General features: G+C 40.9%; 1 protein-coding gene across 1 annotated transcript; it reads left to right on the top strand.

The window, feature by feature from the left end:
* Positions 1–74: 74 nt before the first annotated feature.
* On the top strand, positions 75–12190 carry LOC117403898 (serine/threonine-protein kinase RIO2-like). Its single transcript, XM_034925576.2, has 10 exons — positions 75–316; positions 1626–1764; positions 2205–2321; positions 4478–4653; positions 6200–6288; positions 7776–7967; positions 8191–8283; positions 8788–9189; positions 9481–9577; positions 11878–12190. The coding sequence occupies exons 1-10, from the start codon at positions 251–253 to the stop codon at positions 12037–12039; spliced, it is 1533 nt and encodes a 510-aa protein (XP_034781467.2). The 5' UTR covers positions 75–250; the 3' UTR covers positions 12040–12190.
* Positions 12191–17013: the final 4823 nt, after the last annotated feature.

Below are 17013 nucleotides of genomic sequence, written 5' to 3' on the forward strand. Positions count from 1 at the left end.
TTTTTATTTTCAATTTGGAACAATATTTTGACCCCCTCCCCCTTTTATAAAAGCATTTGAATCGCGAGGTTGTTTAGTGTAGACAGGACCTGACGTCGGGGAGTCCTGCTCAGCTGTGAGCGTGGTGACGCACAGGTCTTCCTGGGCCCACGTGTGTACAGTGTGTGCTATGGCCGGAGACGGGTGTTTTGGTTAGCGTTGTAAATTCTGCCAGGTTTAAGCATTGCAGTTATTTTGCTGAAGTACAGATATGGGGAAATTAAACGTGGTTGTGCTGAGGTACCTCTCGAGGGAAGATTTCCGTGTCCTCACTGCTGTGAGTACCCGTAGCACTTCCATTAATCAGCAGTAACATGCTTTAGCCTTGACTGCGTGAAGCCTGGGCCTTTTTTAGTTGTTTTACTTTTGGCACTTTTTTTGTTAGTAATTAACGGTCTTTATTACATCTTTTACCTGGATAACTATTTTAATATGTCGTTTAGAAGTTTTTCTTCAGGGCTATTTGTCATATTGTTTGTGTTTGTGTGTGTCCTTTGCTGTATTGGTTTATTGTGTCAACATGTTGTAGAATGGGCTGCAGTACAATTGAACAGTAGTACCTGATCCAGTGTTATAAAAACGAGATCTTTAGGTGTTGCCTGTAAAATTGTCAAGTAAATAACGAGATATATACTCTGTGTGTGTGTAATATATATATATATACACACACACACACACACACACACACACACACACATATTTTTGCTGTCCTAATAACTACAACACAGGTTGTAAATGGAAATCGTTCAAGGCAAAGAGTGGGTGTCATGGTGTCCGGCAGTGATGTAAACAAACTGAACGTGGTCGTCACTGTCTGGTTAACTCATTAAGTGCCATTGTCCTCATTTGAGGATAGGCTACTTAGTCATTTTTTGGAGCATGACTATATTGTTCTGATAACTTACTCTGATTTTGTTAACCGCAAAAGTTCAGTCAAAATGTAATGAATCAGATTGCATAAATACATCTTGTGTTCTGATTGTTTTATTTCTTTAAATCATTTTATTTGGTACTAAATGGGTTTAAGTTCCCTGCACAGAACTCTAGTACTATTAAGGCATGTCCCTTGTTAGCACCCCATTCTCCCCTACTGGGGGAACTCATTTAAAACCACAGAATCTAGTCTGTTCCCTGTGTTTTATATCCTACTACTTCAGCTGGTAGCTATTCCATGCATTTCTAACTGTGTGTAAAACAGTGCTTCCTACCTTCTGTTCTAAACGTACTCATACTCAGCTTCCATGTATGCCCTCTTGTTCTTCTCTGTGTCTTGGGATAACTTTTTATACCATTTATGATTTCAAAGACTTCAATCAAGTCCCCTCTTTCCCTTTTTTCTAAGCTGAAGAGTTTTAGTGAAAGCAAATGTTGGAATTTGTATTCCAATGTCAGAGCACACCTGTGAAACACATTTTAATAAGGTGGTCATTAGTAACTGAAATGATTGACCTCATATTAGGGTTAGGAGCCCCAGTATTGCCACAGTCACTCAATATGTTCAGGTCTGCTTGCTTGTTATTTGGCGATGACGAAGCTGTCTTTATAAAACCTGGTTTAACTAGAGTATTGTGTTACTGTTTTTGCAGGTTGAGATGGGAATGAAGAATCATGAAATCGTACCTACTAGTCTGATCGCCTCAATTGCAAGTCTCAAACATGGAGGATGTAATAAAATCTTGAGAGAGCTGGTCAAACATAGACTGCTGGTCTATGAGCGCTCAAAAAGTAAGAGCTTAGCCATCTCGGCATGCTTTTTCCTACTCTGCCATCGTTCAGTATTCTAGAAGATTTGTATAATTGGGCTCTTCATCACTGATGGGTTTTCTTTTTATTTTAATGACCTAAATATCTCCACCATTTACCCATCCTGGTGTTTTCCTTCAGGTGTGACACTATTAACATCACTAAATCCGATAAAGAAATGACAGTGGAGAGAGGTCCAGGATAGGACAGGTTTACCAGTTTTGAGGCAACATTGTTCAGATTGTAAAAATAAACTTTGAGAGTCAATTAATGACCTTTATTGTTGATGGTTTGCAACCAGCATTATGACATTTCTAGTAAGGATCGTATCTGGACATGCTTTCTCTAACCCAGGTTATTTAAAGCTTGGTGAAAGGGATTTCTTAAAGCATTGTGTTCTTTGTTTTATTTTTTCTCCCTAGTGGTGCAGGGCTACCGTTTGAGTTATGGTGGGTATGATTATTTAGCCCTGAAAACTATGTCGTCCCGAGACACACTCGACTCAGTTGGGAACCAGATGGGAGTGGGCAAAGAATCAGGTATGACATGAGAATACTGCTGCTATATAAAATCATTTGAATCTGCACAGTGAGCGGCACTTTACTCAAAATACAAACACCTGCCATCTGTAGCACCCACTTGGCCTGTCCCTCATTTAAAGTGATCATAGCTAAAAAATGACAATTTCCCACGCCACACACATCTATTTATTACAGTTAGCACTCGGATATACGACACTAAGTTACATGTCAGTCGCGTTTTACCGTCCTTGTATTAAGAAACAATTCAATTCCCTATATATATATATAATGTAACAAATTAATGCACTTACCCCGTCGCACGCGATTTCCGACTTCGTCACCAGTTTTCTGATACAAAGCCCATCTCTTCAATGTTACAATTTATTCGATTAACTGTCACAGCCCGTGTTTTTTTTTTTCTTTCTTGCATGTGCAAATCATCTTTATTGTGCAGCAACTGTAATGTAAAACAGTTAATCATTAAACAGTTTTAGATACTGTGTATTTTTTCTTTTTTTTTATCTGTGACCTTTAGTTGCTTTTGTGCATTTTCATTTGGAAGTGAACTGTGACCTTATGGCCTTATCGAGAACGATATTCTGCAATTTTAAATACTGACTTTGTATACTGTTTTAATTCTGGAAACTTTTTTTTTTTTTTTTTTTTTTTAAATCTTTTGCAAGATTGCATTGCCTGTTACGTTGTACGCAGTTCTGTGCATGGGTAACATTTTGATTTCATTTTGCTGTTGGGTGGTTAATGGGGAATTTTACATACTGCTACAATACGCACCGGATTTAAAAGTATGTACTGTATTACAGTCCATGTGTCGTCTCTTGACAAGTGTTGTTTTCAGAATCATATCGTTCTGAATTAAAAATACTTTTGTTGAAATATAATACTGTACCAACAAAACAATACAGTACATCTAAATGGAAGCCTACTTATTTTAAAACAGACCAGCAGTGTGGAGTAGTGGTTAGGGCTCTGGACTCTTGACCGGAGGGTTGTGGGTTCAATCCCCAGTGGGGGACACTGCTGTTGTACCCTTGAGCAAGGTACTTTACCTAGATTGCTCCAGTAAAAACCCAACTGTATAAATGGGTAATTGTATGTAAAATAATGTGATATCTGTATAATGTGAAAGAATGTATAATGTGATATCTTGTAACAATTGTAAGTCGCCCTGGATAAGGGCGTCTGCTAAGAAATAAAAAATAATAATAATAATAATAATAATAATAATAATAATTTCAGATATGTATTTTAGATATTGTATCTTTTTGTGTTCCCTGAAAAACAGACAAGGGTTGGAATTGGCCAAAATGAAATAATCAGATATGTGTCACACGTGTTTAACCGTCACTGAAGTCAGAATTGTATAGGGTCGGACGTGTGAGTGCTGGCTGTATATAGGTGCTTGATTCATGTCCAAGGCTACACGTTACTGATGATTCAAGTGGAGCAGTCTCCAGTTATTCTGTGGGGGGCCATTCTGGAGAGCAGCCTTTGATTTCTACCACCAGTTTTCCTGCAAAGTTCCATGAGGAATAGTGTCTCAGAAAGATGCAAACACATTGCAGTCTCCGTGTCGTCCTGCATGTAGCCTGTTCATGTCACGGCAGGTGCTGGGATATTTGGCCTACCCCTGTAGATGCGTCTCCACACCTCTGCTGTTGATGGTGTGATAGAATAGTTTACAGTATTACCAGCTTGATGCTGAAGAAGTCAGCTGTCAGGATTTAAACAAATGCAGGTGTACAAATTCACAAGTAAAATTATCAAAATTGCAAGCATTTTTACTTTGCAGAGTAAAAGCACCTTATTCTACTACAGAAAATGAAAAATGCAAAAGTGCTGTTTCATTGAACACCAAGCTGAGGAATCTGTTCAGCTCAGCCAGTTTAGAGCAGGGTTATTTATTAAAAAAAGATAATAACAATAAATACATAAATAAATAAACTTCGTCCTAAACTAAAAAGCTCTGCGATTTTAAATTAAAGCCCAGTCTCTTAAAGTGAATGGTGAATGCTAACCTGTATCCATTTCCTTACTCAAGAAAAAAGGAGAGACACCTTTGATTTGATATAGTTGCTCAGATTTACAATTTGCAAACTGTCTTACTAGCCGAGATGTACAGTAACCTACAGATTTACCCCACCCCCCACCTTTAGATATCTACATTGTAGCAAATGCAAAACAGGAGCAGTTTGCATTGAAGCTTCAAAGACTGGGGAGAACCTCGTTTCGGAACCTGAAGAACAAGCGCGATTACCACCAGCACCGGCGCAAGATGTCTTGGCTCTACCTTTCCCGTCTGGCAGCCATGAAGGAATTTGCATACATGAAGGTACGTGTGTCCCAGGATACAGTCTGCTTTTAAAGAGGGTTGTGCTGAGGTGACACTGAAATGTAAGTGCTTAGCTTTATTGTGCGATCACAAGCTTAGATCTTGAATTGGTATGTAGTACACCATAATATGTATTACAGCCATCTGAAATTTCTTTAGAATATATACTAGACCCTGATATTGATGTGGTATAGCCATCTGAAATTTCTTTGCATCAGATAGTTTGTATCAGGTAGAAATGACCTCACATGAAAATTGTCTATACTGTTGAATTATTCAAATTTAACTAATACATTATTTTTATATACACCACCCACTCGATAAGTCATGGGTGTCAGGGTCCAATATAAATCTGCTATAATTAAGGTCGGCACAGGTAGAAAATCCGGAATCGGGTAGCCGCTGTGCATAATACCCAGATCTTTTTCGGGTAATGATTTAATAAAATCACATAATATTAATGTTTTAAGTGCCTGATACATATTTAAATACTATATAGTACTCATACATTTAGTCCCTTAAGATCTCTAGATTTGTGTAACCTTTTTCAGTACTGGAAACATTGAAATAATAATAAACCTCTCTGTTTAAATACAGTTATTAATGTTAAATGCACTTCATACTGCAGGATTCTTTGTGACATATATTGGCCATATTCTGCTGTTGTTGTTAACCTGGCTGTTATGTTCAGTATTAAAACTATTGCAGTAGTACAGCACCGCTGTTACGTTCTGGACGGTCGCAATAGCGACCGTAAATTGAGCCAGTTGGGTTTTGACGGCAGTCGCAAAATAATTAGGTGGATGTGCTGTTTCCTGATCACTAAATTCTGTCTTGTGAATATGTAACAATGACATCCTAGCAAAGCATTGCATGGAATTTCTTTACCAAGCAGGATAAAATGGAATTTGCAAACTCTGCCAAGAAAATATTTCATTCAAAGGAGGAAGCACACTTAGTTAATGTGCTCCACATTTATTTTATTTGTGCTTATTTTTTTTAAATATAGGCTACTTATTTTAAGAAACTATGTGGTAGATGTACTAAGATGGGCCAGTTACAGCGCAAACATACCGCAATTTGCATTTTCGTTAAGACAATTCTCAAAGTGCAAATTTTGTCATATGTACTAAGAAGAAATATGTTAATGAAGACAGCCACAATATACTAATTTAAATATTATTTGCGTCATCTTAGCGAGATCTGTAGCGAGAGATTCAAATAAAATATCGGCAGTTGAGTTGTGGTTTGCTGCAGACTTCTCGTAGAGCGGATATCATCTTGTATTGTACAAGCTTCTCTTTAAAATCATCCGTATCGGACTAAAGGCAAGCCCGTCCAGCTTTTGTGGTGAGGGGGTCTATCCTAATACAGTTTGATCATTAACGTTAATCTGATATTGTTGACTTGGCTAATAAAGAGGGTATGCCATTGTATTACTGACATTAGAGTGTATGTATGTAAAAGTGACACACACACCCCAGCAAGAAGAATGAAGAAGATTTTGTATTGCAGCAGTAACGAAGGACCTCATTGTTTGTTTTAGGCTTTGTATGAGCGAGGGTTTCCAGTGCCTAAACCAGTGGATTACAACAGACATGCTGTTGTGATGGAGCTGATCAATGGATACCCGCTGTGAGTATTATCTGTGGCTTCTGTCTCTCTGACACACAATGCTGTCCTATTGAAATCCATTTCTTCCCTTCCACCTTAGATTCTGATCTGGTGAGATAAACTGCAAGATGCTAAAAATACACTGCTGTCCAGGATCTTTGGGGTTGTACAGCTATAGCCAAAAGATTTGCATCACCTAGAACTTTAGCATTGAGACATAATTAGTGAAAAATATTGTCAACATAATTTAGATATTTTATTTAATCATCATGTAATCAAAGAAACTACTAAATGATACTGCAACAGAGTAGCGGAAGCCATAATAGCAGTACAGTATTTCATGTTAGATTTCGAAATGTTCCTTTTTTATATGGAAGAATACAAAGCGGTATGTAATTCAATATGTTAAGTAACATTATTCAGCAGGTTTCATTTGACTTTCTGAAGCAAAATTATTTAATTCTGCAGGGTGATGCAAAACTTTTGGCCATAGCTATAGAATTAGGAAACGAATGCCTTGCATCCAGTCGTTCTTCATGTAATAATCTGCCCTAATACCGGTTGTACATAATAACTTGTAAGATGGTACCTGTGTCAAACCGCATTACAGTAAAACTGAAGCAGGGTGGAAAGCCCCTCGTTGCTGCAGCACTGACATGGTGTGGGGTGGGGGAAGGTTAAACAGCAGGTAATTTAATCCAGAATCACAACAACATGAATAATAACTTTCAGGGTGAATTTCTATTCAGACGAAAAATCCCTGCAGTTCTTGTAGAAAGAGGGCTGTTTAGAATGTGTTTCCTGATGTTCTCCTGATGTTGCAGGAGCGGCAGATACTTCAGGGAAGAGACGTATCTGTGTGTGTTTTTGTGTATATATATATATATATATATATATATATATATATATATATATATATATATATATATATATATATATATGCACAGCTGACAGTTGAGGCCACGTTAGGAATGAAATGAACCCCCCCCCCCCCGTTACCTGCTTGTACTGCCTGGACCTCTCAATAGCCTGGCAACATACTGTAAAGCAACTGCGGTGTGTCAGTGTGACAGGGTACTTATTATTGTACATAGTGCTTATCCTGAAGCACGGGTTAGATTCTTATAGGGAATCGGATACGGGAGGGGGGGGGGGGGGCTTTCTTCAGTTCAGTATTTGTGTTTTCATGTTTCTGTTCAGGAAAGTGGTTTCCATTTATTTTCATTCTACTAAGGATTTCTAGTATTGGAGGGTCGCTCACATTTTAAAAACGAATTTGGGTATTTTTTTGCAAATGGAAGGGAGGGTTACTTCCAATCTTCATTCTGCAGTTCCAGGTAGTCCAGTGGCTTGCTTATCAAGCTTGCCCATGAGAGGAGCCATGAATCTACTACCGCTCATAATCTCATGAACCGTTTCAGCTTGTAACTTCATATTTTCAGTGCTGGAAACTCATATCACCTAAAATAGCTGCCATGTTTTACTTTTGTATATATTTTTTTTTTCAGTTGCCAGGTACACCATGTGGAAGATCCAGGTGCTTTATACAGTGAATTGATGGACCTGATTGTGAAACTGGCGAATCACGGCTTGATTCATGGGGATTTCAACGAGTTTAACGTGATGATGGATGATGAAGACCACGCCACGATCATTGATTTTCCGCAAATGGTGTCCACTTCCCATCTGAATGCTGAATGGTAAATAATAGATGAGTTTCTGGTTGTGTGTTTTATTACTTGTGTGTTTTTTGTTTTACACGGAATGACAATCAAGCAAAAAAAGAAATACAAGAAACAAATAGATTTAAAAGAGCCATCAGTAATAAAGAATAATAACCTAGGAATCCCTATGCCCTTATTTCCTGGGCTACATGAGAAGCATATAAACACAGCAGCATTGTTTCTAACTGTATCCTCCCAGGTATTTCGACAGAGATGTCAAATGCATTCGAGACTTCTTCCTGAGGCGATTTGGTTATGAAAGTGAGCTGTATCCCACCTTTAAAGACATCCGGTAATTTAATGTATTTTTATTCTTTATATTGCATGTCTTATTCAGTTGGAGTAGCTCGACTAACGGGCAGCATGTGGCTTTCAGGGGTGCCCTGTACCTGTAACTGCACCAGAGGCTGAGGACTCAGCTGAGTGCTGGCCTGCAAGGGAGAGTGCTCCTCTTCTAGCTCTGTAGTTAGTGCACACGCTTCTGAAGCTGATGACATGAAGATAGTCTGCAGAAAACACAACAAATAATTTCAACTCGTTTGCATTCTATTTTCACTGACATTTAAAAGACTGGCAACCGTGCTACTTTTGGTACGGTGTCATTTGGTTCCGGGTTTTGGGAAATGGAGAAAATTCAAATTCAAACACACACACATACACACACCCACCCTAACTTTTATCTTAACTGGTAACTTCAGTATTCACATCCCAGTCCCTGGTATATTTATTAAGCAGACCATAAAGAATAACCGTTTTAAAGCCAGTTATAGGATGTGTTATCAATGTTTCGTTGCAGGAAGGAGGAGTCCCTGGATGTGCAGATTTCTGCCAGCGGCTACACCAAAGAGATGCAGCTCGACGATGAGCTCCTGCACCCAGCGGGCCCTGAGGGAGAGCACGAAGGTGTGGAGGAGTCCGACGAGGAGGAGGATAGTGAAGCTGGATCATGCCAGTCAGGGAGTGAGACTGGCATTACCGAAGACCTCAGCCCCTTACAAGGCCAGGTGGACCTGACGGAGTTCAAACAGGCCTTACTGGAGCTGGAAGGACCAACAGCAGAGGGGAGTGATCAGCCCCGTACAGAACGGGGGCCTGGGAGTGCCACAGTGACAGAGGAGAGTGATGGGCGGGAGCTTGAAGATGAGTGTCCTGATTTAGTGGACCTTTCTGCAGCCAACAAAGAATTCAGGGCTTTCAGGTATCATGCCTCAACATCACCAGTGTATACATGCTTAAATCATTTCACATGTACATGAAGTGGATGTAGGTCGTCTCTAACCATTTCCATGATAGTGATATCTCTCATTTTGAATTTGCAGCCGTGGCGAGAATGTATGTCACTATCGTACTTGTTTCTAATGCAGCTGGATTGGTTGCCTACACATGGTTAATCACTCCTGCAACCAGAGAAGGCTGACCTCCAGTAAAGTGAGTGTTAGTTTATTTGTAGACCTCATCGTTAATTGTTTTCTCCTTTTCCAATACACAGAGACGAGGAGAGCATGCTGCATATCAACGGACACAGACGGAGAACCAGCAGCATGACGTCAGTTGGCAGCATGGCAAGCTGTTCCACGATTCCGCCGGTGAGTTCAGTGTTCCAAAGGGTTAGAAAAGGAGGACATTCTGATTCGTGTTCTCGTGAGGGTGAAATACATAAACAGGCACGCAGATCTGAAACTTTAATGCGTTTGTCCTTTTTCTGGATTTATTGTTTCTAGATGCAACTGAAGTCGGGGGGGGGGGTGCGATCTATAAATGAAACACTGGAGCCACAGAAGCTAGTCGTTTGTATGAAAGGAAAATGATTCCAGAATGTGAAATGTTACCGTACAATTCCAATGCAGATTCCTTTTTAAAATCAATCCCTTTGAAGGAATCGGAATTGATATTTTAGAGACACAGTCATTGTTGTGATTGTTCATCTGCATTCACTCTGAAGCCACATTAGTTGACTAACAAGCAGTGACTACAGTTTAAGGGATGTGTTGTCACTGTGAGCAGCTCCTTTTAACATAATACTGCTTATTGCAATTGTGATCAGTGATGTGTTGGAAATGATTTAAAAGGGAATTGGAGTTGAGAATTAATTTAAAAAAGGAATTAGAATTGAAAACCGGGAATTGACCCCGACCCTCATCAACACCACGTAGGCTCACATACTGGCCTATCTTGTTGCTATCCATAATATTAAAGATTGTCTTTTTTTTAGCATGCTGTTCGCAGGCAGTGAATGAGAGCCCCCTAGTGGTTGAAGCATGCAACTGATATCACTACTATCGCATTGTAAAATGTATCAGAGTAAAGCTGCTTTTTATAATGATTATTTGTAGTTTGGAGAGGGCTTTGGGGGGGGGGGGGGCACTACATCATAGTAGGGTCACTGGAATATATGTCCACATCGAACCATGCAGCCAAATGAAACAGCCGTGCAATAAAGTCAACAAGGTTAAATATATCTGAAACAAATGTCGTTAGCATGTTAGGGATGGGTTTAAAGTATTCAGAACGAATCAGTGCAAGATAAAGTTGGGAAGTAGGGATATTGCCCAACTACACTGATAAAGGTTTTTTTTTGTAGGTTACTGTTACTCACTGTTTATTTATTTTTTCGCAGGGAAAGGGGTAAAGTCAATGAACTGAGTCACCATTTCCAGTGTTTTTCCTGTGTGTATTGGATATGCACTGATTTTATTTATTTTGTATTGGGGGTGGGGGGTGTTTTATCGGTTAAAGACAAATCAGAAGCCCCAGTTATAACCTACCATTGACTTTCTTCATGTAATGCTTGCTTGTGTCATAATCCCCACCCCCACCCCCAAAAAAGCTCTCTGTCTAATGCACATTAGTAACACGATCACTGCGGTGCATTCGGATGCGTAAAAGGACAAAGCAAGACCTGCCCAGTTTAGATATTACATGAAAAGACTAATGCATTCTGCAATACAGAGCCATTAATACAGCAGAAAGTAAAGGCAAAATCAATTGCCCTGGATGCATTCCCTCATTAATCCAGAAGATGTGATTGCTTCCTGTGCACCTGAGTGGCGAGCGGTGCCTGAGAAGCACTCGCACTGCTGTTCTATTATTATCCTTTGTAGTCATTTAAAGGGGACTTGACCTACTCGTTTTTACCATTCAACCCAGTGATGGGGACTGTGTGGCCTATCCAGTCTGTCTTCTGTTCTGATGGGGACCATGTGGCCTATCCAGTCTGTCTTCTGTTCTGATGGGGACCGTGTGGCCTATCCAGTCTGTCTTCTGTTCTGATGGGGACCGTGTGGCCTATCCAGTCCGTCTTCTGTTCTGATGGGGACTGTGTGGCCTATCCAGTCTGTCTTCTGTTCCGATGGGGACTGTGTGGCCTATCCAGTCTGTCTTCTGTTCTGATGGGGACCGTGTGGCCTATCCAGTCTGTCTTCTGTTCTGATGGGGACCATGTGGCCTATCCAGTCCGTCTTCTGTTCTGATGGGGACCGTGTGGCCTATCCAGTCTGTCTTCTGTTCTGATGAGGACCGTGTGGCCTATCCAGTCTGTCTTCTGTTCTGATGGGGACCGTGTGGCCTATCCAGTCTGTCTTCTGTTCTGATGGGGACCGTGTGGCCTATCCAGTCTGTCTTCTGTTCTGATGGGGACTGTGTGGCCTATCCAGTCCGTCTTCTGTTCTGATGGGGGGGAGGGGGTTCCCTCTCCGCTCTCCGCTCTCCCTCTGGTGCTGGTTGAATGTATTTGTGCTTTTAATAAAAACATAATACATGATGATAATTAATGAATAATAACATCACTTGCATTACTTCTATGAAAGGTGATGGAGGGGCATGAAAGCAGCTGCACAAATAGATATATTGTTACTCTGTGTTTAATAATGTTAACTGCTTCTCGTAGGAATTGGTGAAACAGAAGGTGAAAAGGCAGCTGACGAAGCAACAGAAGTCAGCACAAAGAAGGCGCTTGCAGAAGGGCGAGGCCAGTCTGGTCACCAAAGAGAGGCGGGACAACCTCCAGGATATTAAATCTAGTGTGGAAGCAGCTTCGTTCTGGGGCTGAAGAGCACCGTGCCCACCATGGCATTGGAACAGCGGGAGTGTCTGTACAGGATTGCATTGTGGAGCTGTTTCTATACCAGGAACTGCTTGCAGTACTGTTCAACCATATTGTACATTATCTAATGAATAAACTTTCATAATGATCTCAGTAACTGAATGTTTGGCAGACTTTGTAATTGTGATGCAGTGCTTTGGAATGGGTAGCTGTGCTGTACCATTTCCATGGTGTAGCTAGGCCACAGTCACGCTGTGTGATGCAGAAGTCTGCAAAAAAGCTTTTGTCTGGTCTGCCAGGTGGCTCTCAGAATATGATTTGGCAAAGGATTGTTGTCTGTAGAACCAGATATTCCTGAAAACCAAGCTTGAAGCAGGTGATGGTTTGCACTGCCTCCCAATGTATACACTTTAGGTCCCAATTCACTTCAATGCGAGGGAACATTTTGTGAAATAAAAAAATGAATGAATTGTACAATCCCCCCCCCCCCCCCCCGCTCACCCAAATGCTGGTTGAATACTAATGAACATACTATATACCACTAAAGCAAAATCAGAATTCAAGCTTCTCAACAAGTCCATCAGTCAATCACAAAATATGTCATTGTATATCCAGCTACAAACTTGAGCCCAGATATAGTTGTACATATTCTGTTCAAAAAAGAAAGTAAATGGCATACATACTGAACTGTGCTGCATTTGTTTTGTTCCATAGGGGTAACTTTAGACCCCCCGCACAGTCTTGTCAATCAGTACTCAGCCCTGCTTTTAGTTTTTCCAGCAGACAGGAAATATGTGTTTCTGTGGCTTGAGTGGATGTAGGAATGTCACTTTCTATTAAGCACATTCTAATCAGAGACTGTGTGTGTGTGACCTCATGTGCTGTGATAGTGACTGGGTGGTTCTCTTGGTGATTGCTTGGCTAGCATTCTAATCAGAGACCATGTGTGTGTGTGACCTCATGTGCTGTGATAGTGACTGGGTGGTTCTCTTGGGGATTGCTTGGTTAGCATTCTAATCGGAGACTGCGTGTGTGTGTGTGTGTGTGACCTTGTGTGCTGTGATAGTGACTGGGTGGTTTGCTTGGTTAGCATTCTAATCAGAGACCGTGTGTGTGTGTGTGACCTCGTGTGCTGTGATAGTGACTGGGTGGTTCTCTTGGGGTTTGCTTGGTTAAGACATTTTTTAGTACAGGGTACTGAGCGACTGGCTATGGGGGTGTATGATGAAACCTATCTGTCTGTTCACTTACCATTTTGCATGTGGGTCAAGGAAATGTTTTTCATGATACTAATTTAATTGTGTGGCTGAGGCTGCACTGTGTGTTGGTAACAAACTTCGCTCCATCTGTACCCCATGGCAATCTATGAAAGGTTTGGTTTATTGAAAAAATATATAAAACACATCTTCAGTAGTAAAAGACTGAAAGATTTGTAGAAACACCAATACAGCTTCTACAGAACAGGCGTAACGGGATATAAAATGAAAAAGGAATTCAACATTAGCAAAATGTCAAGTATAACTGAATGTTTTTTTTGTTTTTACATTTCTGCCCACCCTGTGAATTAATGTCGTTCAGAGTCCTTCTCTTTCCCTGATTAGAAAGCGAAGCCATGCCAGTCAGGGCAGCATGGAGCTGCCTACTTGCTGACCAGTACGAGCCCAAGTGTGTTATTCAGAATATTTCTGTAGTGTGTAACATTGGCATGAATGTCAGATTATCTTATTATGTATTTATTTATTTATTTACTTATTTAAAAAGTTCAGGCCAGAATAGCCCATATGAGATTCAAGACCTCTTTTCAAGAAAGTCCTAAATGCCTTTTTTTAATTTATTTATTTCAAAAGTTAAAATAAAATCATGCGTCCCACATGCGTGAACAATTTTATGCAACAAACAAATCCTTGCGGATTACTGAACTTTCCTCTTTTTAAAAAAAAAAAGTGCTGAAGTGTTCAGCTTCAAAAGTTGAAGCAGATTACATTGTGCTTGGTGATGAATGCCATGAGCCTGAATGCCATTAATCACTTGAGTAACTCCTCACTTCAACCAATGTGTTGGAGCAGATGGATCATGTCAGACTCTACTATAAAAGGGGGCCCCTGTCCATTTTAAAAGTGCTGGAAAAGCTCAGACACCAGGTGCCAGGAACAGGACAGCCTCTCGATTTGGAGTCGTTCTGGTACAGACTGTCAGGGCTACAGGGTCTCTGCTCAACCAGGCAGGTGGGAATTGGGAAATGTACACAGCAAACACACTTTGTTTGAATGGGCTGCCCCCCACCTGACTGGCGATAGGTGAATGGCCAGCATGTGCTCTGTTCTCTATTATAGGAAAGATGCATGTCCCTGTTGAGAATGTAATTTACAGTTTGGGAGTCAGCTTCAGTTCCTCAGTGTACACATCCTAGAATCATCACACAATTCATCGCATTGTCAGTCTCCGCTTGAGCAGAAACAAGGGAAGGAACTGCATGAAAAGCAATCATTGCCTCTGGCACACTTTCTGTAGCAAGGTAACCAATCTCAACAATGAATTAAAATGAGAACATCTCAACAGCTATAGAATTTACAACTAATTATCAGAAATTATCATTTTCTGTGGGGCAGCATTATCACAGATGTCTGCAATAGCAATAAAAGCAGAATTGCTTCAACATCTGGGCCACTGCCGGTTCATGACTGGGGGTGTTTACATGGCAGATCTCTTTATTCCGCAGCACAATATAAGAGCTGCATTACAATGACTTGATTGAGGTTAAGCATACGTTAAGCTCTGAAGTCTGTCTGCCACAATCCAGGAGTAAAAACGTTTATTAGCTTTTCATTGCGTCTCTAAGGTCCTGTACGCCACCTCCTGTTTCATGATAAAGCTATTGTAGGTAACATAAGTATAATTCCATAACTCGTAGCTGTTGTGCACTTCCATGGATTAGGTCTTCAATGTGCAGCTTTGAAAGAAAGACATGTTCTAGTGAACATGCATTTTTATTTTAAAAGGTGATATCTGCGAGTGCGCTTCACCGCTTTCAGATCGTGGTGGTGTTTGTCACGGGCATTCTGGCATCGCACACAGTATCAGCAAGCTGGCGGCACAGATCTGAAATAAGGCACATGAACAGAACTTTCTTTAACCTAATGCACTACCAGATATGAGAGCTTATAATGAAAATACGTGGGTAGCTTGTAATGAAAAGCTGCAGGTTTGAGAAGTATGTCGTTAATGGGAATGCAGAAGAATGAATACGTGTGAAATGATGTCGTTCGCTGCAATCACTTGACGTACTTTCCATCTTTGAATCCCCAAACCCCCTTACAGAGTGCCAGATTGACACTGACATTGGCTTTCTTTATCTCTAGCGGGCTGCCAGTTGACACTCTGGTTTGGAACACAGCCTGCTGGCTCTTTATCCTGCCCCAGTCCAGTCTGGTCCAGTCCAGTCTTTCTCTCCAGCACAGGATTCCAGCTGTGTGTCATGATGTCACAAGGTCATGCAGCAGGTTTGTACAGGGACCTCGCTGCCTGTGTCCCGTTTACATTACAGCTCCAGGGGTTTAAACAGAAGACACTTCCTTCAGGAAGCTCTCAGGTTATGTCAACAATGTTCTCCTCAAACTTTGTAAAAACTCCCACTATTAAAGAGCAGTGCTGAGTGACTTTATTTGGGTTTCAGTATAATAAAGGTGAAAGACTGGGTAACACTTTACATTACGTGTCTCTAATTAGTGTATATTTACATGGTAGTTACGTAGTAAATACATGTACTTACACATCATTGCAATGTTATTATTCATAGTTACAATGTATTTAATAGTAAATCGTTTTGCATGATATATCTAAGTACACGATTATATCAGAAAGGGGTTAGGTTTAGAGTTGGGGTTAGGGATAGGGTTGTAACTATTCATAATAACATTGTAATGATGTGTAAGTATACATGTCTTTACTAAGTAACTACTATGAGACACATAAAGTGTTACCCAAGACTGGACAGATGAATTTTAGGAATTATAGTTATGCCATATCTCCCAGATGAATATGAATCATATCTAATATGACACCCTCCATTCAATGTACTTCTTTCACAGCTGCTTTCAGGAGAGCTGCACAGCACAGGGGAGTGCGAGACAGGTGAGGTGTAAGGACTCATTTCATTCGCTGCACCTTGAAAACAATGACATCATGCATTCGAGGGTCCCGGCACTGAACGCACTGCATCCGTTTTGATTCCCATCAGTGAGTGTGGAAGACGGTGCTTCACTGAATGGGCATGTGGACTGAAAGAAGCTGCAGTCATGTGGTTTGTGTTTCCACCGGTGCTAGACATGGTCCATTCTTCCTCTGTCTGTTTCCATTGAAAGAAGCTGCAGTCATGTGGTTTGTGTTTCCACCGGTGCTGGACATGGTCCATTCCTCCTCTGCCTGTTTCCATTGAAAGAAGCTGCAGTCATGTGGTTTGTGTTTCCACCGGTGCTGGACATGGTCCATTCCTCCTCTGCCTGTTTCCATTGAAAGAAGCAGCAGTCATGCGGTTTGTGTTTCCACCGGTGCTAGACATGGTCCATTCTTCCTCTGCCTGTTTCCATTGAAAGAAGCAGCAGTCATGTGGTTTGTGTTTCCACCGGTAATAGACATCCATTCCTCCATTTTTCTTGCAATTCCCTTATCATTCATATTATTTAGGTTGTTTAGTTTCCCAGGCTTTTCACTATGTTATGCTGCTGTAAGATTTTCATAAAGGCCTGCATTCCTGGGCCTGGGTGTAGCTGGCTGGGGTAGGTAGTCAGTGGGTGTATTTAATGGGATTGAGACTGTCGACCAGCCTCACAGCCTCACAACTAATTAGTTCAACACAGAACAAAGGTAGAGCAGCCAGAGGGCCCCTGGGGCTGGCTTCACTTTCACCTCTTATGTCTGATTGGCAGATGTAGGGGAAAAAATCAGGAGAGAGAGAGAGAGAGAGAGAGAGAGAGAGAGAGA

Source organism: Acipenser ruthenus, chromosome 1 (genome assembly GCF_902713425.1).
Source record: "Acipenser ruthenus chromosome 1, fAciRut3.2 maternal haplotype, whole genome shotgun sequence".
Classification (NCBI taxonomy): Eukaryota; Metazoa; Chordata; class Actinopteri; order Acipenseriformes; family Acipenseridae; genus Acipenser; species Acipenser ruthenus.

Coding starts and splice junctions, on each gene's coding strand:
- LOC117403898 (XM_034925576.2), top strand. CDS start 251: ATGGGGAAATTAAACGTGGTTGTGCTGAGGTACCTCTCGAGGGAAGAT. Junction 2,322..4,477: donor GGGAGTGGGCAAAGAATCAG/GTATGACATGAG, acceptor CCCCACCTTTAG/ATATCTACATTGTAGCAAAT. Junction 7,968..8,190: donor TCCCATCTGAATGCTGAATG/GTAAATAATAGA, acceptor GTATCCTCCCAG/GTATTTCGACAGAGATGTCA.